This window comes from Chelonia mydas, chromosome 6 (genome assembly GCF_015237465.2).
Source record: "Chelonia mydas isolate rCheMyd1 chromosome 6, rCheMyd1.pri.v2, whole genome shotgun sequence".
NCBI lineage: Eukaryota > Metazoa > Chordata > Testudines > Cheloniidae > Chelonia > Chelonia mydas.
The window spans coordinates 80,201,704-80,224,896 of NC_051246.2; the positions used below are offsets into that span (position 1 = coordinate 80,201,704).

The 23,193-nt window shown below is 38.7% G+C and overlaps 1 protein-coding gene across 4 annotated transcripts in view; it reads right to left on the reverse strand.

Moving 5' to 3' along the window:
• STXBP6 (syntaxin binding protein 6) overlaps positions 1-23,193 on the reverse strand; it is a 219,006-nt gene that overhangs the window by 64,216 nt on the left and 131,597 nt on the right. For all 4 annotated transcript variants that reach the window (XM_043549055.1, XM_007069352.4, XM_043549056.1 and 1 more), the window contains exon 3: positions 1,767-1,897. In XM_043549055.1, coding sequence (XP_043404990.1) covers positions 1,767-1,897 — 131 coding nt within the window. The remainder of the gene's footprint in view (positions 1-1,766; positions 1,898-23,193) is intronic.

Genomic DNA, 23,193 nt, shown 5'->3' on the forward strand with positions numbered 1-23,193 from the left:
TGATTAAAATATAACCGTATAGATCATTGTTGCAACCACTGTTATATATTTGCAGCAAATCTTGTACAAAGGTTGTCAAACGAGGTGTCTATGAAAAGGTTATGATTTGTTGGTTATGATTATGCTATCTGTATGCTTGTATCATTTTGTATTTGAAGTTATAATTATTGGCTCTATACCTGGATTTCAAATGTTTGCTCCTGGGGTAATGCCCACAAGGTAATGCCCAGCACATCTTGGAGGGACTATTCAAATTGAGTGGCTCATCGAAAGAATGTTTAACTGACAATGGACCATGGGAGATGTCTATCTACACTTAATGGAGTTTCCTGCTGTGACTAGGCAAAATTCATGGACATGCGACTTGGCCATGTGACTCCAACCTCCATTTTATAGCTGTAATTTTCCACAGTAAGAACAATGGAAGGCCCTCCACATGGGAAAAGCTATAAAAGGCCCTGAAAACACCTCTGTTCTGTCTTCAGAATTGCTTCTTATCTCTGGAGGAACTTTGCTATAAACTGAAGCTCTGAACAAAGGACTGAATGACCCATCAAAGCTGTGGATGTACTCCAGAGACTTGACTTAAGCCAGCAGTTTATTCCATCACTGCTACAAACCTGAACCAAGAACTTTGCCATTACTGTATGTAATTGGTTCCTTAAACCAATTTTAACTCTCACCTATCTTTCTTTTTATAAATAAACCTTTAGATTTTATATACTAAAGGATTGGTATCAGTGTAATTTTTGGGTAAGATCTAAGTTATATATTAACCTTGGTGTGTGGCTGGTCCTTTGGGATCAGAAGAACCTATTATTTGATGAGATTGTAATGAACCACTCATCTAAATCCAGTGTTTTTGGTGGTGATATAAGAACTGGAATGCTTGAGGAAACTGCCTTAATGTTTTCTTGTTAGCCAGTGTGGTGAAACAGAAGTTTACTTTTGTGGCTGGTTTGGTATATCTTATAAAATAACCACCACCGGTTTTGGGTTGTGTTTGCCCTATTTTTCAGCAGTTAGTCCTAAATTTAGCATCCTCAGTTGTGACCCATTAAGGCACGGTTTCAGGGACAATGGACAGTCTACAGAGATTGCGAGTTTGTTGGATTAAGGGGGAGCCTGTAAGGAAGCATTGCACCAGGAAAGAGAGAAAGGTCTGTGACCTCTGCAAGGAAGAGATTCAGTTTGCATTTGTAGGCAGAGCCAGTTCCAGGAACGCTCCTTCCATAGTCTCTCCACAGGTATTGGTCTCTCTTAGTGGAGGAAGCATCTAGGGATAGATTTTCAGGTTCTGTATTGGATGCAGCTCCATGATGAACTGAAGGCCACCAAGGGTAGGCTGAGAAACGTGTTCTTCATAGGGGTAAGAACAAAGGGGCTCTTCTTCCCTTTTGAAAAAGGGGAAGAGAGAAGAGGAGAAAGACAGGACCAGATATGTAGGAGTGAAGGAGCATAACAGGAGTGAGCTTATTCTGCTCAATCTTCACCTTAAAACTGGGAGAAAACATATACTGCTCCATAGGATAGTCAAGAGTTAGCACTTAAACCTGGTCACTTGAGAATACTTGCTTATACATCAGCATGCAAAGCTGGAAACTGTCCAAGATTTTTTGTGAGGAAGAACCCAGGAAGAAGGGGTAACAGTCATGATAGGGCCCCTTCCACCTGCAATTCGGATAGCAGTAGAATGGCCTTGATCCTCAACAATAGAAGCAAAAATCCTAACAAAGTTACTTTCTCCTGAAGTACAACATACTCACCCGATTAGAGTCTATGCCATTAACCTGGCAAAGCTGCTCAAGCATCCACTGTGATCTCCTTACAAACGACGTGGAACCTTCAAACTGTTTGACTTTTGTAATAGACGCCTGGGAGGGTTTCTTGTTTGTCACTGAACACATAAAAGAAAGCAAAAAAGTATAAATACACACATGCGTGCGCGCGCGCGCACACACACACACACCACACAAAAACACATTTATGTATGGCATAGCATTAGCAAAGAAGCGTCATTTACAGAACTTAGGATAAAACAACTCAACACTACCTCAACGCTACCTGTCAGGAAGGCACTACTTTCCACAGCCTCAAGTATAAGGGAGGAAAAGGATAACCACAAGGACTGTAAAGCACTTTGCGATCCACTGATGAAAAGTACTATATATCAAAATATCAACCAGAAATCATCATTTTGGGGCAAGCACACAAAGTAACAGTGACCTGGCATATTAATAAAAAAGCAATGGATGCCTTACAACTAAAACAACAGGAAATGAAAAATAAATTTTGAGAAAAAGGGAGTGTGCAGAATGCCAGGAAACACAGAGACAACCTAGAAAAGCACACAGCAGAATGACATGGAAAACTTGGATCACCATGTCTGTGCAAAGACCAGGAGAAAACGTGAGTGAGTGATTCTGAGTGAATGTGCTTCACTTGTGGCATAGAAACTGCACTGAGGATGGAGAATGTAAGTTTTCTTCTTTTCAAAAAATAAGTATGACTTGTATATTTGATTCAAAAACTATTCCCTTTGTTGTAAGTAACCTTTAATGTATGTGCATTTACATTTACTTACTACAATTACAGCATTTTAAAGTTATTAATTAATTACTGCCTCACAGTCTTCCTATACATTAGCTAATTTACTGTTAAGATTACTAATGGTAGATCATTAGTATAACTTAAAGATGGGGCTTAAACACTACCTGCCTTATTCACTGATGGATTTTGCACATTAGTAAAGCCAGCACAATTTGGCCCTCAATACTGAACTTTGTATATGTTAAATGATAAAAAAAAAAAAAACTCCTTTTGCAATTCAAGATGAGAAAATTTGCATTCATATTACAACACCGCAAGCTTTAGATTATACGTTGGTCCTTCTGAGCATACATCCCCAGACATTCAAAACTCACCAAGTCGGGCCTTGAAAAATTATGAGATAGACTTAAAAATCATCAGATTAGAAAGACAGACAGACAGAAAGAAAGAGATTTTAGGTTCCTTGCACTGTATTTGCCTTCTGGTTTCGAAGACTTTAGGGCACATTTGCTTCATATTTGCATGCTTTTCTACAGAACCATAAGAGCAGGCCTTTTTTTTTTTTTAAAAAAAAGTGAAAGCTGAGCTTCTCATGAAATAACATGACTCCTAGAGCTGACACTTAAAGACAGACACCAAATATAGTTTGGTTTTGTATTAAAAATATATGCTATAGTTTCATGAACCGCAAGTTTTTTATTTTCTGGTTCCCTATAGTACTTAAGGGATGCTGGGCATTGAAGTCCACATGCCCTTGGTACCTGTCAATCAATGTCAGCTTTCCCTGGTTAGGGGGCTTCAGCTGGTGAATCTCAGCACTTCTAATAAGCACTGGGATAGGAAAGTGGGCAATGGGGAAGCATTTATGGAAGGCAGAGATGTACAGAAGCAGAAATCTTTCTTTTCCACCCACCAAGAGTCCAAAACTTAAAAGATTGTTCAAGACAAAAACTGCCTAAACCTTATTAACGGATATGAAATTTCATTGTTCAACACCATATACTCCTGTAAGCAACTTCTCTCGCTCTAGCATATCACATTAGCTCCTGTAATGGAAATATTCAAAATCTCCAAAGAGATGGGGACAAAGTTACTTCTATTCCAGTGTATCCTTGTTACAATGTTCTGTGACACCACAGTGATAAATTTACTTCCTTGAGTCTCTAAACATAAATATCAAACAGTGTGCTCTACAGGAGATGGACAGCAAGCCAAAACCTTGCCATATACATAACCTATTTCCAGTCTTCAATTTTAACCAATAAATTGGACAAGCAACAAAATTTAGCATGCTAGAAAGGGAACTATGAGTATTTGATTGGCATTTTTATTAACTGTGTTCCCAACATTTACACATCGTTCTTTACTTTTTAACTCCTGTGCCATGGGCTATATTTCCATCCAGGATCTTCACCTGCTTTAGGCTCTGGCTTTCACACTGGTATACAGAATATGCCAGTGAACGTCTGTAAAATTGTCTCTAATTCATTGCATTACTGGCTGGTCTTTTGGTGATTTTTCCTGAGTGAACTCCAAGTTGAAATTACAGAGACCCTCTTTTGATATACCTATGATGTGACAAAAATCATTGTTTCCTCTCTGATGCCATGTCAGGATACATATTCCTTATTGGTAAAACAACTACGATACTTCTCAGGTCCAGAGGCATTACAAAGTTCCTTATAAGCCTTTATGCTGTTAAATGCTTCCGAAAACACAACCAAAAAGTTATAGATCTGTGTCCTTGTTACCAGTTAAATATTCTTATTCCTATACCCTTTCACTGGCTTGTTGCCCATGCCTTGGCCTATACACTCATTCATTTCTTCCTCCTCTTGTATTTTTGAGACAGTGAAGCAGCAAGATTGTAAATTCTTCAAATAGCCACGTGCTGTTTGCCCACCTTCACTTGTCCTTTAATGTTACTGTGGACTTTCATGTCAGTGATTGATTCACAACCCTACAGAGTCTGCCAGTAGTCCCTAACATAACAACCTACACTGATTTAATATGCTCAACATTTAAAAAGTTTAGTTACTTATTTACAGTATATAGCCAATACACATAGTAAACTATATATAATAATGACAGGTTTCAGAGTAGCAGCCGTGTTAGTCTGTATTCAGAAAAAGAAAAGGAGTACTTGTGGCACCTTAGAAACTAACAAATTTATTTGAGCATAAGCTTTTGTGAGCTACAGCTCACTTCATTGGATGAATGCATCAGATGAAGTGAGCTGTAGCTCATGAAAGCTCATGCTCAAATAAATTTGTTAGTCTCTAAGGTGCCACAAGTACTCCTTTTCTTTTTGCGTATACATAATAATGACAGTACTGTCCATTTCCCTGGATATTTCATAAACTTAATTGAATTTTGCACTAAAAAAAGGAAGTAATTGAACCACAGGCAAAATACAGTTTGATATTTATTCTAGGACAGAACTCCCTAAATTCTCTCACTTGTTCAAATAAATAGGTTCCATATACTTCAGAATAAAACAGAGATCATGTAAATAAAAACCAAGCTCAATTGTAACAAACAATATACTTACTATACTCCAAAAACATTAAGAGTGGTGGGAACATACCACATTAGACTGCCGTTGCACTTAAAAAATATAGAAAACCATGCAACTTAAACAAACACACTATCCTCAGTGTTTTGAAATGTGCTTAAAAGATTAAAGCTAACTTTCAAAAACAGGAAAAAAGGCTTCCTGTATTAGACTCACTCCCTAAACACAGAAAGGAGAGGTCTTTTTTGTTGATGTAAATCATATATATTTTTGACCTCTCAATAAGAAGTTTAGGAACCATCTTACAGTTTTTAAATAACTATATGAATACTTTGTTATATCTTATTCCTGTCTCCTACTTCATATTTCTGTTGCCTTATGTTGTCTTCACTCACTTGAAAGTGCATTATATTATTATCCCTGCATTTCTCACAATGATATTTTGTAAATTCACTGTGCTGGACAATCTGGTTATTTAATAACACTGTGTTATTACTGTTTTCCTCTTGTCCTCTGGATTACCTATATTTCTAAAATCCTTTTACCCCCTAGTGTGCCTGAAGCAGAGACTGTGAAGGTTTAGGGAGACTTGCTGTGTTTTTTGCTTTCAGATGCTGACATTTAAATCTCTCACTTTTTGATACAGTATATAAAGCAGCATGTGAAATTGCACAAGTATGCATTTTAAATCAGATCTTCTATGAACATACTACTGAATAACTGAACAATGCCAAAAAGTTTTGTAAAGAACCAAAGCTTTGGTCAGGCAGTTTCTATTAGTACATAATACTTAAAAAAAACCCAACAAAAAAAACCCCCAATACCCCAAACCCTGTCTTCCACTGCCTCAACACCCATCGGATAAAGGGTTTATATCTACATTCATTAGTTGTTAGGGAAAAAAATAAAGTCATTTACTTTACTATAACATTGTCACACATCAATGTATCTGGTTATAAAAAGACATGGCTTTGCTGGTGCATTTGAGTAACAAATGAAGACCTTTATCATATGAAAAGTTCTAGTCTTTTGACATTATCTCAGATTTACACCCCCCCCCCCCCCAATTGTTTCCCAGTTACAGGAAAGATTCAATACAATAACAGAAAATCCACTTCTGGGAGAATAAGGACAGGCCAAAACCCCACCACCTATATGCTTCCCAAGGCATACAGACAAGGAAACCCAGGCAGACCCATCATATCTGGCCACGGTACTCTTATTAAAGTAATATCAGGACCCACAGAAACCATTCTTAAACCGCTCACCACACGAAGGGTCAACTTTTTCTAAGACAAAACTGGTTTCCTCCACAAACTCTGCAACATTGACAATCTACCTCAAAACACCATTCTTGCCACCGTGAATGTCACTATCCTATACACCAACATCTCTCACAATGACAACATAGCTACCTGCTTCAAATATTTACAAGACAATGGACAGACAACTTAAACTCCCTCACAGGCTTCCACCACTTCCACTGCAACAACCACCACCCATCCATTAAATTCCCTCTGGAACACTTCCACACTAGCATCAACTTCCTGAACACCATGATCAGCTTCAGCAATGGCACCTTACAGACAACTACATAGAAGAAACCCATGGATCACCACACCTATCTTCATAGATCCAATAACCACCCCAAACACACCAAGAAATCGGTTATCTATGACCAGGCTCTCAGATACCACAGAATATTCTCCGAGGAGAACATAGAGGATACACACGTTAACACTACTAAAAACCACCTTCCCCAAACAAGGATGCTCCACCAGAGAAGTAGATGGCATCATGGAATGGGCCACCCAAATACCCTGAGAAAACCTGCTTAAGCACAGAAATAAACCCCCCTCTGATCACACACCCATAGTTGTTACCTACCACCCCACACTGGAATCCATAAAGGGTATCAAACAACTACAACCCATACTCATCCTGAAAGAAATCTTTCCTGAACCCCCTCTTCTGGCCTTCAAACAAGCCCCCAACCTCTCTAAGCTCATTTTCAGAAGCAAACTCCCTCAGACTAGGGGACACCAACTCAAAAGTGGCACCAGACCCTGCCAGAACAACAGATGCAAAACCTGCAGACACCTCTCCACTGCTCCAATGATCAACATCCCCCACAACATACCTTTCAAGATCTATGGCTCCTACACTTGCCTAACACAACATATGGTGTACCTCATCCAGTGCACTAACTGCCCCAATAACAAGGAGGTTGGTGAAGCCAGAAAATCATTACAACAATCCAGAATGAACACACACAGGACAAAAGACTAAAACATCATGTCACCTATAGGTGTACACTTTTCACAAAGTGATCATTCTCTATCTGATCTATCAGTCCTCATGCTCAAAGGAAACCTGCACAACACATTCATGAGCCAGAGAGCTTAAAATTCATAACTTTGCTAGACCCTAAAAATCATGGTCTTAAGAAATAGACAGGATTCATGTCTTATTATAACAATCTGTGACCTATTAACTTACCTTCTTTTCCTATGACAATAGGGGTGTTAACTGACCACTTCACCTTGAATGGTCCCTTATAAGTCGTTAGCGCATATTCTATTAAACTTATCTGTCCAATCTTGTATTTAGCTATGACATCAAGTGAGTTTCCCAGACCTGAAGAACTCTGTGTAGCTTGAAACCTTGTCTCTCTCACCAACAGAATTTGGTCCAATAAAAAGATATTACCTCATCCACCTTATCTCTATAATATACACACACACACAGACATCACTTTTCCTTAAGGTATAGTAAGGCCCAGATTTAGCATTATATTTAAGCACTATGGTCCACTTTTGAAGAGCAGCACTTCTACTTCCATAGATCAGAGCCTTAGTACATGAACACTATTCTAAATCCTCATTCACAGTATGAGCCAAAAGCTGTCATGGTACATCAACCGTAAAAACAATGTTCCATAAAAAACATTAGACTCTTTTAAAATCTGATGACAGACTACTTTGATTTATATTCATTTGAAAAAACAAAACAAAAAAAACAAAAAACGTGTTGCCTGAATCAACAAAAAAAGATAGCTGGCATAACACTGGAATCTTGTTGATGCTGTTCATTCAGCTGACGTAAGCCAATATTGAATAATATTAGAAAAAATGAAATCCTTGGAAACAGTTCAGGACAGAAGTAGTGATACTAAACATCCATTGTGAAGTGCTGATGTTACAGGTGATACAGTACTGTATGAAAAAGGGAGATTATTTGATGTGTTTCCTTAACATTCTTTCAAGACTATCTACTTCTACCCTAGATGGGGTTTCCAGCTCAGACGAGAAAAAAAAGTTTGGAAAGTGTGTTCCATAGGTCAGTAACACATGCGATTGACAAACAAGTCATTTGAAGTTCATCAATATGAAACAACTTCAGTAAGCTGAGCCTCTGCAGAAGAAAGGGGACAAAACAAACCTCCATAGGACAGTCCTAGAGTCAGGAGAACATTTCTATACCAATTTAGCAGAGCACTCATATCACTCCATTCATAAGGTTGTGGATTGATGGATTCATGGTCATTAAACGTAGAGTAATCAAAAAGACAGGTTCCAAACATCAATATTTGGGCAGGTCTTGCTAGTAGGAAACAAGATCTATAAGTGGTGGGAAAAGTGGTGGGAAAACCCACCAAAAAATTCCATGCCAGCTCCCTACCCTTCTCATGTTGGTTGATCTCTTCAATCAACCTCTTTACACCACTTTTTGTAGTAGGCTATGCTGTGGAGACATGAGTGTTCGAAGATACAGCTCATTAATGTTAGTTACTCTTTGTTTAAAAACCCTTTACTTCCTAGAAATTCAATTTTATCTTAATTGGCATGATACTCTTGGAATACTAGCTGTTCTCTCTTTGGGTCCCATTGACCTTGAACTGTCACATGTGGTTGAACAGATCTAGTTATTATTTCTCCTTGCGTGTGTTAGTAGTTAAGACAAATTCTAAGCTAGAACTTCCAGAATGCCCAAAACCAATCTTCCCGTCCCCCACCAAACATATTTAAAAACAACTTGAAAACTTCCTTTAGAGCATGACAGCTTGACAGTGTTATGACAGACATTACACAAACGTATTGGCAGATAGGAGTAGCATGCTGACTACCTACTCATTACGTTGCTTTGCAAACTAGAGCATAAGAACGGCCATACTGGGTCAGACCAAAGGTCCATTGAACCCAGTATCCTGTCTTCTGACTGTAGCCAATGTCAGGTGCCCCAGAGGGAATGAACAGAACAGGTGATCATCAAATGATCCATCCCCTGTCGCCCATTCCCAGCTTCTGGTAAACAGAGGTTAGGAACACCATACAGAGGCTAGGGACACTAGCAGCACTTTCACACAAGCTACAGAGTGGGTATGAACTTTGCCAGCATCCTGTAAGTCTTGTTTTTTTTTAAATCAGTAAAAATAAGTAAAAAATAATTTTGTTTCTGTTCCTTGCTCAGACAGATACAAATAAATATATTAACTCATTTTGTCCTTATTTCTTTAAACATGTCCAATGCTTTCTGTAGTTTAAACATCAGCATTCTATGCTATGGCATGAGAAGTTTGGGCTAAGGGTAACCTCAAGGAATGGTGACATGCTATGGAACTCTGAACTAGGTTAATATACATCACGAAATAGCAGAAACGTATTATGGAAAGGCGACAGTCATTCCATAGTTAAAGACTGTGCTAGCTTCTTGGCATTAGCCTGAATTTCGGCATCAATCACATGATGAAAAATAAGCCACAGTATCAAATGTAAGAAGGTTGCATAGGTTTAAGAGACATGCATCCAAGAAAAATATTGTTTCAAAACCAGATCAGAGACAGCGGTAGAAATATATAGATCAGATCTAGCTTCTTCATATTGTGCCAAAGTCTTGTAAATTGTTATGACAATTTGACACAAACTGAAACAGAAACCTCTTCTAATTCTGGCTCTGAAGCAGTAAATGCAAACCTCCTCGCCACACACAAAATTAAAGTGGTGCAGATATGAGGCTCCAGTTTTGACCCATGTGTCATTTGGAACAATTTTATTTATTTCTTCTGTTTTCTGAACTGTAACTGCCTGATTTGAAGCTGCTTGTAATAATTTATGAATAATACAGTCTGCTTGAGGTATTGTGTTGTTTACTGTATGTACAAATTGAGTTAATTCACTAACACGTTTGTCAGGAAATGCACCCAGAAATGCGGGGGAGGAGGGGAGGAGAAGAGAGATCCTGGTATTCACTTCTCTACAATCACTTCAGGGAAAATACAGAGCTATCACTTTTAAAGTTCACCTTGACACCCTGCTGAGCCACCCAAACCAGTGTAACAAGACTCAGGAGACACAGGAGATGACAAAGGACTTTAGATAAAAAGGCAAGCCCCCGCAAGGACAGGAGCAGAGACACTATTGGGGAACCAACTGATATCCAGACCCCAGATGTCAGGGTAAAACATATCTGCCTAAATCTTTAGGAAAGACAGACACACATATAGACTGTTTAATGTTTTATAAACCTCTTATGCCTTGCCTTGTTCTGACTGTTAAGATTAAATGACACTTTGTTTTAAGGAAGACTGGTGTTACTCTATTCACAAGCTCCTGAAGGGAAGAACGCAATGGAATCTGCTGGGTAAGCATGGCTAGCACACATTGTAACGTAGCACCCGGTCTGACAGTGGGAGAATAGCGGGATTCCACCGTATGGAGATAAAGGCAAGAGGCCTCATACTTTAAGGGGTATACTCAGATCTGAGACAAGCGAATAATGATGCAACTAGCCCTGTATAAGCACCTATTTCCCAAATTGGAACCACAAAATAATGCAAAAGCACTACTCCATGAATATATCTATCTATTTCAAACTACCCCCACCACAGCAGCCTTAGAAAAAAAGAGAGAAATAGGGTTCATTAAATCCTGGCTCTGGGGGACCAAACATTTTTTAACTGGACCAATTTTGAAATACAGGTTGTTGTTGTGGAGGTTTTTTTATTTTTATTTTTTTAAAATCTGCTTTTGAGGTCTTGATTTAGGATTGATGCATTTAGCTATGTAAGTCTTTACTTTGGAATAACAGATCTTCATTTAAAAATTCATTTTATTTTTTATTCAAAATACACTGTACGTAAAGTTCAAATGTACTGACTGCTGAAGATTAACAGCAGGCAGTGTGAAACTCTAAAATCCTTTAGCTAATCAGAAATTCTATGACAAATGGCTTGATTGCCTCATCGCAATACAACTGGAAATTCTATGCATTTATAAAGTGCTGAATGCATCAAATAACTGCTGATGCAAGGAATTAGTGTATAAAGCCTTGGAGCAGTTATAAAGGAAGTGATTGCTACAATTGTTTATATTTTAACAAAAAAGAATTTTAGCTTTAACTGTGAATGCAGGAAAAGTTGCCCACACTGCTTAGACTGGTTTCAGAGTAACAGCCGTGTTAGTCTGTATTCGCAAAAAGAAAAGGAGTACTTGTGGCACCTTAGAGACTAACCAATTTATTTGAGCATAAGCCTTCGTGAGCTACAGCTGACGCTACAGCTGTAGCTCACGAAAGCTTATGCTCAAATAAATTGGTTAGTCTCTAAGGTGCCACAAGTACTCCTTTTCTTACTGCTTAGACTATTTTTTATTTTATTTTATTTTTAAATCTAGAAGATTTTTTTAAAAAAACCCTATACTGAAAACAATGGGGATGGATGCCACTACAAGAAATAAAATAGACTTTAAATTAGTTTTATGAAAATTATGTTAAAAGTGACTGAAGATGGGAAATTTGTCACCGTCCACGGAAATGTACTGCGTGGGTGTTAAGAGTGTGGTTAAAAGAATACCACTAACTTGGCATTTCCTTGCTTTTAAGGTTTTTAGCTGGGGTAGCGTCATGCCTAGCTAACCTTAATTCCTTGTAAAAGCTTATTTATGGAATCACAGACAGGTTAGAAAGCAATTTTGTCTAAAGAAAGAAGAGACATGAGCAATGAGTGGTTAGTGTAGGAGAGTTACTGTGAAAACTTAATAGCCCTTTCAAACCTTATGTACTATAATTCACTGTGGAGATATGTACAGTATTTAAAATATGTTTAATAATTATGAAAATCAAAGTGTGCATTATTAATATGGATTTTTTTTTTTCAGTTGGACACCTTAATTTCCCCTCACAGAATGAAATGAATTAGGGTTGACTTTTCTTTGATTTATGAGTATACAAAGCATCAAATATAAAAAAAGGTAAACATTTAAATTCTGATATTTTAGGGAGAACATTTGTAAAATATACAAGTAAATTTCCTTTCATTTTAACAATAGGGTATTTTTATGGCTCAGTATAAAAAAAAGAATCACACACTGGAAACAGATTGACAATAGACAGGCTGATAACTTTAGTTTTCATATTATCGAATCCCTCTATAATTCTTTCTTAATTGTAAGAGTGTTGCTCCTTACAAATATCATTAAATAAACTAGGAAGACAATACTACAGGCTTTCAGGTCCCACCATGTGTAGTACAAGTACATAATACAGACTCCAGTCCCAAATTTTATTTATCCTTACTTGCCTCCCTCTCTTTCCCAACCCCTCAAAAAGAAAATAGATAATTTAAAGAGAGGTGTGAATTTCTGCGTGTCCTAAATGTTGATGATCCAGGTTCTAGTGAAATTCATAGTCCAAAAATGGTTAGCAGTATCCTGGATATATATGTGTATCTTCAGTTCATAGTCAGAATTAACACATCAGGCTTCATAACACGGTGTTTAATACCTGATACAGTCTGTATCTGGGAGCTATATCTTGCATTGGTGGTAGCAGCAGGGGAGAAAAAATATTTTTCTAATAGGCTTTTTTAATCTCCGATTTGAAGATTTAAATTAAATCACTGATGTTATGCATGGGTGCCGGAAGAGTTAAACTGCAGCTCTGTATCCTTAAATACAAGGGAACTCAGTACTCAAAAGCTGCCTTTTCCACTCCCTCTCCCCCAAACTTTTATGTCAATGCAACCAATTCAAATGAAGTCGGGTCTAATCCCAGAGGAATATATAATATTTTACAAACTTTCAAAGACAACGTATCAATTGAAATGCTAACTTTCAAGTTCTCAAAACGTATGGGATGAATTATATATACACAATATTGCCATTCACTAAAAGGAGCTGTGGTTTCTGACCTTCAAACAAAGTATCTTTTTTGTTCAGCTGTCCAATTTCCACTCAATTCCACACCACTTTCTGAGTCCACTTTTATATTCAGAAGGAGAAAATGGAAAAAAAGTGATCATGCTGAAATGGTACAGAAGTTTCAGAGACCCTATGACAAATCCTTTCTTGTAAAGATTATAAAGCACACAGTCTGTAAGAAGAAAAGATGCCCCCGACAGGGATTTCATAAAGGTTTCAATTCTTCTTTGAGATTCTTAAATCATTTTTAGTACATGAACTCTCAGAAAAGAGATGCACCTTTATTCCTCTAAAAGGGAGGAAGAACTCTCCTGTCTTCTCTCAGTTATATAGCTATCCTGGAGCAGCGTTTCCCAAACTTTCAAAAGCTAAGTCACCCTAATTCAGGAAAATAAAATCTCCTTCAAACCGCATAATACTAGCAAGGCAGCATGGGGACAACTTGCAGCGTCACTGCCCAAAGGGGCCATGTACCATGTGACGGGTTCGGTCACAGAGACCCCCTTGGGACTGTCACCTGATGTGCTGAGACTACCTCTGAGCCCGTTTTCTCTGCCAGTTTGGGGCTCCAGAGCCCTGCCTTGTTGAGCCAGACACTCAAGCCTGCTGCAACACAGACTCAGGGTCTGAACCACACCCCCAAAACTGCAGATTTAACTTGGGGGGGGGAGGGGGGAGTGTGGATGCTACTTTTCCTACTCTGAACTATGCTATACCAGGTAACTATCAGAAGGTCGCAGTACCAACACAGGGTCAGCATCATCCAACCAAGGCTCGCTGATGCAAATATGGTAACATTAAAATCTAGGTATCATTACCTTGATGCAGTTCTACGTTAAATCCATAATCTTAATATAACCAAAAGACTTTGAACAGACTGACTTTGGTTTCCAGGTAGTATTGGTTATCTTTAGCCCCAGTCCTGAAGTCAAGGGTTTACCATGGAGGCCCAACAGCCAAACCATGTGTTGTAAGTTCCAGGATCATAGCCTCAATCAATACTGATTTAGCACGTCAGAATATATTGCCAGAACAATGCCAACTGGTCTGCAGAATATTTTTTTTCAGCTTCCAGAAATGTATAGGTTAAAGTTTTAAGAAACAAAGGACTAAAACATAATCTTCTGTCATACGGATGAGTGATAATCAACAAAGGAATGAAAGCTACCCCGCAGATGCATACTTAATCACAGTACTGTTCAAACAATCACAGTACAATTCAAACAATAGATTAAACTCCCCTCCAAACACAGCTGGACAAGCTCTCCTTTTATTTATATATAAAAAGAGGAAGGATATTCTAGAAATAAAATCTGAACATTATTCTTTAGAAGCAACACTAAAAACAGAAAACCATGAATACAGAGTAGTAGATTGCAATATGGGATTCAAATTATGCAACCTTATTTTCTTCTTTTCTCTTTCTAATTCTGCAGCTTTTACAATAGTGGACTATGTATGAATCAATAAAAGATGTTTTCTTAAAAAAAACCCCACACATGAACTAAGACCAATAGTGAGAGCTACACCACCAGATTAGTTCAAGGAAAGTAATGAAGCATTCTCTTCTGACATTAGGAACTAGGATTTTCTCTCACACACACTTACACACAATGTAGCAGTATATTAAGTAAAAAGTTCAAGACTATTAGCAATGTGGGTAATTGGCTGGGGGGGAGGGAAAGCAGGATTACATTTTTGAACTCTTCTAAATTTGAATGTCACAGAGTAGCAAACACTGAAGTGCATCTGGGAAAAGACTCCTCTTACAAGGTTCACTGTTCTACTGAAAACAGTTAAGCTCCCTGTGTAAACTAGCCACGAACAGGACAGAAGAAAAAGCCTGCAAATTTCAGTAGTGTTAACACAATTTTAATTATAGTATTACTCATGCCTAAACATCTGATCTTCTGCTCCTTCATCATCTTCTTTCCAGACATACTAAACCCATTAAAAAATGCAGAAATTGGGCTAGTTTTTGGCTCGTTGCTTCTTTATTTTGACCAGCTCCCGACAAGCAAGGGCAAGGTGTGAGAGAGTCAGGGGTGCACAGAAGGCCCACCACAATCCCAGACTGCACGCCGGGGGAATCTAGTCACATAGAGTGTTAGAGTTTAGGGATTGGCTTGTTTTGAAATGGGATTAGCTTGATTTTTGTTTTATTGTGAAAGTCGGGGTGCTTATTTACCGTGAAATTTGGCAACTGTGCTTCTTTCCCAAATACCTAATTTAAGTAATTTTAAATTTAGTTTTAGAGTGGTTCACACATACATCCCTTTCTTTCATGCATTTTGTGTGGAAATTTTACGTGTATGTGGAGATGATCTGTCCCAAAAAGCTACCAGTCTGGTGAATTACTCTCTTTCATGCACAGAAACTACAATTCTGTAATGCATGAACTAATGACATATTATATCAATCATAGTATTAGCATATACAGCAAAAAGCATACACATAACACACAAAGAGGAAGAACAGTCCAATCATTGGGACATGAGCATGGCACTTGGGAAATTAGTTTCCCAGCCCCACCACCAGCTTCCAGTGGAGCCTTGAGTAGGATGCCGAGTTTCTCTGTGCCTCATTCCCCCCCGCACCCCATATCTGTAAAATGGGAATAGTAGTACTACCCTACCCCCCAGGGTGTTAAAAGTATAAATATATTAATGATTGTGAAGCACTCAGGCTATGGTAATGGGGGCTCTATTATAGGTGGCACAGGTAGTAATACCTATATTTAAGTTTGCCCAATACTTTCTATTATTAGATCCTTGAAGTGGGGTAGCTGCTCCACTCTGGCATGGAATGGCTTAAAGCAAGCCAGAGAGGCTCCACAGAGCCCCAGCCAATCCTGGAAAGGCTTACTGGGAGCCAATCAAGTGGAGGCTTGAAAGCAGCGAATCAGAGCCAGGCTGCTCCCTATAAGAAGGCTGCAGGGCGGAGAGGAGTGGAGTCTCTCCCTGGAGGGCAAAGGTAGAAGAACCTAAGATAGAGAAGCACCTAAGACAGAGCAGAGCAGAGCAGGGCTGGGCAGGGTCAGCAGAGGCTGGGAGAGCCCTAGGCTGATGACTTCAAGACTGGGACCCTGACACAAGGGGGCAGTGAAGGTGCTGTGGCTATGGGAAAGTGCCCCAGGGAAGCAGACAGTAGAGGAGAGTTGGAGGAGGACAGTAAGTGGCTGCTGCTAGAGGGTCCCTGGGTTGGGGCCCAAAGTAGCACGTGGGCCCCCCCGACTTTTCTTTCCCCCACCTGCCAGTGATGAGAGTGAATAAGCCAGGCTGCAGGCTGCCCTTGGATGAAGGGGCTAGACTGAGGCCTGCAGTGAGCCACTGAGGCGAGTAATAGAACCAGAAGCTGCCGGTCCTCTGGAATGGGGGGAGAGCCAGCAGAGCAGGCAGAGCCAGAAGGCAGTGTCCAGAAGCGGACGCCGTGGTCTGGAAGTGACGTGGGTCCGACTGTGACGACAGTAGAGCCCAAGTGAGTAATGGTGGGTGAGACACCAATAGCGAAGGTGCGCCTATTTTCAGTTCTTTATAAAACTTTGTGAATAACCACGTGGGATGAAACTAAAGAGAAATGGTTTTCAGACCCAAAATGTAATAATTAGCTTAATTGTTTACATACTAGAAACACTCTGCTAACTGTTCTACCGCTGATGATGAATATCTCCTAAACACAGCTCATGATGGGAAAAGGAAAATTAAATAAATTGTGGCAAAAGTTTAAATGTAAAAGAAACAAAATAGAAATTACTGAACTCACTTGCAGATCGGATGCATGAAATTAAACCATCCTGTATCTCCAGTGAAGACTCATGACTATGGTGGGATCTTGGAGACACGTCAGCATTCAAAAAGCAGAATGACTTTGTTTTTCACCACTACCAGAATGTGAGCAGCCAAAAACTAAGGGCAGTAAATTCACGAGAACAAGACACAATTATGCAACCCATTGTTTTCTTTTTTTGTTTTAATTCTGCTATTGCTATGAGAAGTACAAAACTTAAGTAACTGTTTACAGATAGAACTTTGCATTTCAGTTTAAGAATAAATTAAGTTAGTTTTATTGGCAGAGTGAAAGTTTGACAATTAAACAGAGCCACATTCCTAATTGAACTCGGCAGGTCATTTTGTGTTGTGTTTAAACAGAATAGCTGAGGTAATTAAAATGAGTTTTTATGAAACTACTTGTAGTCATTTATTTGAATGAATTGTTAGATTGCTAAAAAACATCAATATTAATGACAGGTTTCAGAGTAGCAGCCATGTTAGTCTGTATTCACAAAAAGAAAAGGAGTACTTGTGGCACCTTAGAGACTAAGAGCTGTAGCTCACGAAAGCTTATGCTCAAATAGATTTGTTAGTCTCCAAGGTGCCACAAGTACTCCTTTTCTTTTATATTAATGTTAGTTAATATTTGTGCTAATATTTTAATACTTTGTTGTAGTTTTGTATTTTAAAACACTGGTTTTACAGCATCATGTATATATGTTTATATGTCCTTAGAATGCCTCTCTACTATGCAAATTCTTAGTCATTTTTGGGAATGTAGCTTCCTGTTCTCAGAGCTATTAACGAGGTCCAAAAAAAAAAAAAAGGTGAAATTTGGTATCCTATGCATCAAAACAGTTTTATTCAGCGTTCCATAGCTGAGCATTCTAGGCCCCACCGTTCATTTAGGAAATGCTATTGTACATGATTATTTTTCTATTTTGCAAGATTTTGTGGGTTTTTTTCTTTTTACAGGAGTATTGTCAACAAGACATCTACTCATTTGTAAATAGTTCATAAAAAGATACTTGCCATTCTACACTTACTTCTGAATCTCCATTACAATTTTGTTTTGTGGTAAAAGCAGTTTCTATGTTTAAAAGACCCACAGAAACAAGAGAGGAATATTGTGAAACTGACTGGAGTGTAAAGTGGCCTCCCCAGTCCAGCAAACAGATATCCACTGTGGAGATATCCGTGTGTTCATCAGTCCAGGCAACAGGTACAACTGGCATGAGAATCACCTAAGTCTCTGAATGCGACCAGAAGACCCAGCAGGGACATAAAGGAATAGACAGATATTCTGTGGCTGCCCTGATAGCAGACTCTAGTTTTATGATCATTTTCTGGAATAGAAAGTCTCTTCTCTCTGGTATTGACATCTGCCCCCAGGACAATCCGTCTCTGTTGTGAATATTATATCAGGAACCTCTTTTCCCTCTTCATGATCAGCCCCAAGGTTTGGATCAACTGCACGTGACTGCTCTGGAAGTTTCCTGGAAGGTTTTTGTTCAGATAAGCCAGTTGGCCAGGTAGATCACATGAATTCCAAAGAGCTATTATCATGTACCAACATCCTCCTGGCATTTATATAGGACACTACTGTAGCCTTCCTTTTCCTGGGTTTATCAGCTTGTAAAGCCGAATATTTACAGTAGTCTTCAATAAATAGCGGTAGATCTACTATACATGCAGCTTAAAATAAAATCTTGTCAATAGCTTCACTTCTTGGTTTGCTGGGTTGGTTTTATTATTAACCTGCAAAGATCTCATTGAATAGGTCTTAGAACATATTTATTTAGTAGAAAAGCTTTGATGGTTTTACTACGAAGTACAGATTCCTTCCCCACCCCAACCCCCCTGCCCAGTTTTCTCCTTATGCTTTTCAACTTGCTAGGTTCACTACTTCCTACTGGGTAAAATCGAGAGCCAGCTGTTTATATAATAAAAGAATGTACGTTAACCAAGCAGTTTATTGTCCCCACCCTAGATTCCTCTCCTTCCCCAAGGTGTTTTTTTTAAATCTGGTTTAGCTCAGGATATTTGAGCAAAGTAACAGAAAACACAGTTTTTATCAATAGCCTTTCTACAATATTCTGAGGGCTCTGTCATTTTGGAGTAATTGCAGTATGTACAATATGGTTTAATGTCACCAAAAACCTCTTTCCCTTTCTTCCATCCACAATATATTTTACAACTGATGGGGAAAAATTGTATAAAAGAATTGAGGGCAGTTTTCAGATACAACGCACACAAGCTGCATCTGCCAAAATCTAAACATTCTCTCCACATCCCTTCCCAAGAGTTTAAATAATAAACATCCCACCACAATGGTATCTGTCTGATTTGGCAGCTACTGTATCTGTACCATTAAACTAGGCATGTCAACCTTTCATTCCCATTTCCATAACCCTTCCAGATAAAGTATGAGATTAGCATAAATGTATATTCCCAAACTAAGATTTGCTTAGCTTTTCTTCGATCTACAGTGATTTTTAAAATTTTTTTGGGGGTGGGGGGTGGGGAGAGAAGAATTCTTCTTGTTTCCTGTAACATTCCTCTTATGCCTTATATAATCAAAAACACCATGTTATAAATCAAATCTTGTTTCCTTTTTAGCTAGGCCTCAAAGTTAAAAACTGTGGTTAGTCATCAGATCAAAATCACATGCTACTTTCCTGAAAGGAAAAGCTGAATAAAGCAGTTTTCACTGGCCTTCATAACAAAAGAGTTGGTTTTGCTCAGAATGCTATTTACAAATATCGATGCAAGAAAAATGTAAAAAAACCCCTGAGATTACTGATTATGAAAATCAGCATGTGAAATGTCTCTCACTCTTAAAATGTGCATGTATCATACTGTTGGGCTTCTTTGAAAACTATCACAAAGCACACACAGAATGTGACCTATTTTTCTTGTGCAGATTTTCCTTCCCTTAATAATTGTTCTGAAAACAGACACTTCTGAACCCAATCTCACAAGGACCTTAGTACCTTGCAGAATCAGGCAGTATGAACTCTCAAAGGTAGGCAACAACTAGTCCTTGGGGAGCTATTCGAATAAATTTATGACATCAAGTGTGCCATACGTATTCTAGTCTTTCCCGATTATTGACAAATAACTCATTTGTTATTATTATATTATTAATTTTCTAAAATGCTTGAAGGGGGAAACTATATCAAAGTATTACAAACTCACAGATGGTGTAAATTATTTCACACACATTATATTGCTCTTATATATATTATACTAAGTGCACTGCAATTAAAAGATCATGGGGGAAAATCCATACATTGCTAATTTACTTCGTTTACCATTTTTCTGCATAGCTACATAACTGACACAGATAAAAAACAGATATTGAAATGGAAGACTTGAAGCAGTCTGATAAAACTAGCTTTGTCATTAACCTTTAATAGATTAGCGTGGCCTTTCCAAAACAGCTTATTTCCTAGTCACCACCTCCTTCTTCTATGCAGACATCCGAGCTCAATGTCCAGGTTCCATAACCAGAGAATGGCCTCTGTTTCAAGGCATTGTAAATCGCCCTCCAGCTGTCGAGGGCACTCTTCTACCACATGAGTTATCTGCAACGCTGCCCCACAGTCACAGCATGCACAGGAAACTATGTCAATCTGGTGTTTAGTTGTCACAACTGTGGACCAGCCGAAGTGTGGCTTGTTGAGCCTGTCTAGGATCTATGATCAAGTGGACAAGGAGGCAGTGCAGTGATGGACTCCTGAATTTACGTAGTGTGTTAGACTCTCTTTCCCACCGATGCGTCCATTATATAAGAACGTAGTTTTAAACTCTCTGGAAGTGCTGACCATCTATGCATGGTAAAAGGCCAGTAGCACTCTTGTCCAGGTTTGCATGAGCTGCCATACCAAAGGAGTGTCGAGAGATCAGCCTGGGAATGGGCGACAGGGGATGGATCACTTGATGATTACCTGTTCTGTTGATCCCCTCTGGGGCACCTGGCATTGGCCACTGTTGGAAGACAGGATACTGGGCTAGATGGACCTTTGGTCTGACCCAGTATGGCTGTTATGTTCTCTCCAACTTGTAGGATGAGGTTTCAGTTATAATAATTTCCTGGATGAACCAAACCACACCATTGGCCTACAAGGAATAACTTGCAGCAGCTTGGCAATTAGTCCGATGAGCCACACAGTGTCATGGGCTGCCACCAATAAGGACTGCACCAAATTTATTTCCTAGCAATTCCCCTTGGATGCTACTTGCACACAATGGCAAATGCTTGGAGGGACATTCAAAATCTCACATTCAATCGAATATACAACTACCCTTTCATAAGCTAAATATGATTTTCTACAACTTGTCACAAAAAAATTACTCAAGATCTTGGTTCTTAGATGCATTTCGACTGAAGTCCCAATAAAACTCTCATTCCCAGACCAACAGTCTGCCTCTAACCTGTTGTGTCTCTCTGTCCTGTTATTTTGATCTCAAAACTGTATACCTCCTTCTCCCCCACCAACCCCATTCAGCATTTGCCACTTGCTTATTTACTCAAGGATAACGAACTTGCTAGATTAGTTTCTTCACATTCATACAACAAAAAAGTCTTGTGCTTTTGAGTAGAAAAGCTAAACTCTCTGCGGCTTACAAATATTGTGCTTTACTCTCTGCACTTCTAAAACAGAGACAGCGTCTTAATGAGCAACATCTCACAGCTTTTGCTGAACAGTAAAAATATTTAATAAAAAGAATTAAGACTAGCATTTAGTCATGTATATTTAAAATAATCCCATTTCAAGCTAATTTAGAGTTTAAGGCTTAATATTCATGACATCCAGTGGACTCCTAGGAGGCTAGCTTAAAGATGTTTTTTTTTTTTTCTTAATCATATTTCAACATCAGAAGTTTTGCCTCTGGAAAACTGTTTAAAATTTACACCAGGAAGATCTCTACAGATTGTAAATGGAATTTGGCAAAAATCCTATACCAGTCAAACAGATGTGCCTCCTTAAGCACACAGGACGCTAAGACCTATCTCACCAGCACTGTGAAAACAATGCTTGACCTTTATAGCAGCAAGAGGTCTCAGGGCAGGAAGAGACTAAGGAAAATAAGCTAGATGCTCCAGTTAATTAGGCAAAGCATCACATTAAAAGTACTAGAATTGGGTGAATAATGGAGTTTTTGGTTCACTAGCACAGCCATTCTGACAAAAAAAAAAAAATTAATTTCAGGTCACACAGACTCCAAAAATTCTGAAAATAATTCAGTGAATTGAAGAAGTCAGCAATAATTTTGTATTGGGTTGACTGCAACATTTAATTCGACACAAAACTAATGGTTTGGTTTCTACGCTCTTTTTAACACAATGGTCTTCTGCAATGAAGGGATATTTGAATCTGGGTCTCCCACATGCCAAGGCAGTGCCCTAATCACAGGGCTAACAACTGAAACACAGGTTTCAGAGTAGCAGCCGTGTTAGTCTGTATTCACAAAAAGAAAAGGAGTACTTGTGGCACCTTAGAGACTAACCAATTTATCTGAGCATAAGCTTTTGTGATCTACAGCTCACTTCGTCGGATGCATCTGATGAAGTGAGCTGTAGCTCACGAAAGCTTATGCTCAAATAAATTGATTAGTCTCTAAGGTGCCACAAGTACTCCTTTTCTTTTAACTGAAAGATGGGAAACCCTTCCCCTCTTCCCTGTTCTGTGAGCGTCGCCTAAGGGCTTGTCTACATAGTGGGGTAATGTGCTCTATGGGGCTATGAGTCCTAAAACACACTAACATGTTGCACATTAACTGGTCCACGTAGACCCTGCTGGTAAGCATTAAACGTTCCCCGGTATGCATTAACTTAGTACTCTCTCTCAAACAACACTATGTTAAAGCACATCAGCAGGGTCTATACAGAGCAATTAATGTGCAACACGTTATTGTACTTGAGAAATAACACTCCTATAGAGTGCATTATCCCAACATGTAGACAAGCCATAAGTCCCCAAAAAATCTGCTTTACCAAAACTATTACAAGAATTAGTGTTAAAATTGTGAATAGTTTTGGGTTGACTGAAACTACATTCTTCAGTGAATAAACTATTCATTTAAAAATTTTTGCCCAGCTCTAAAAGGTAGTGCATTAGGACACTCTGATGGTGTCCGACCCTGTTCTATTGAAGTC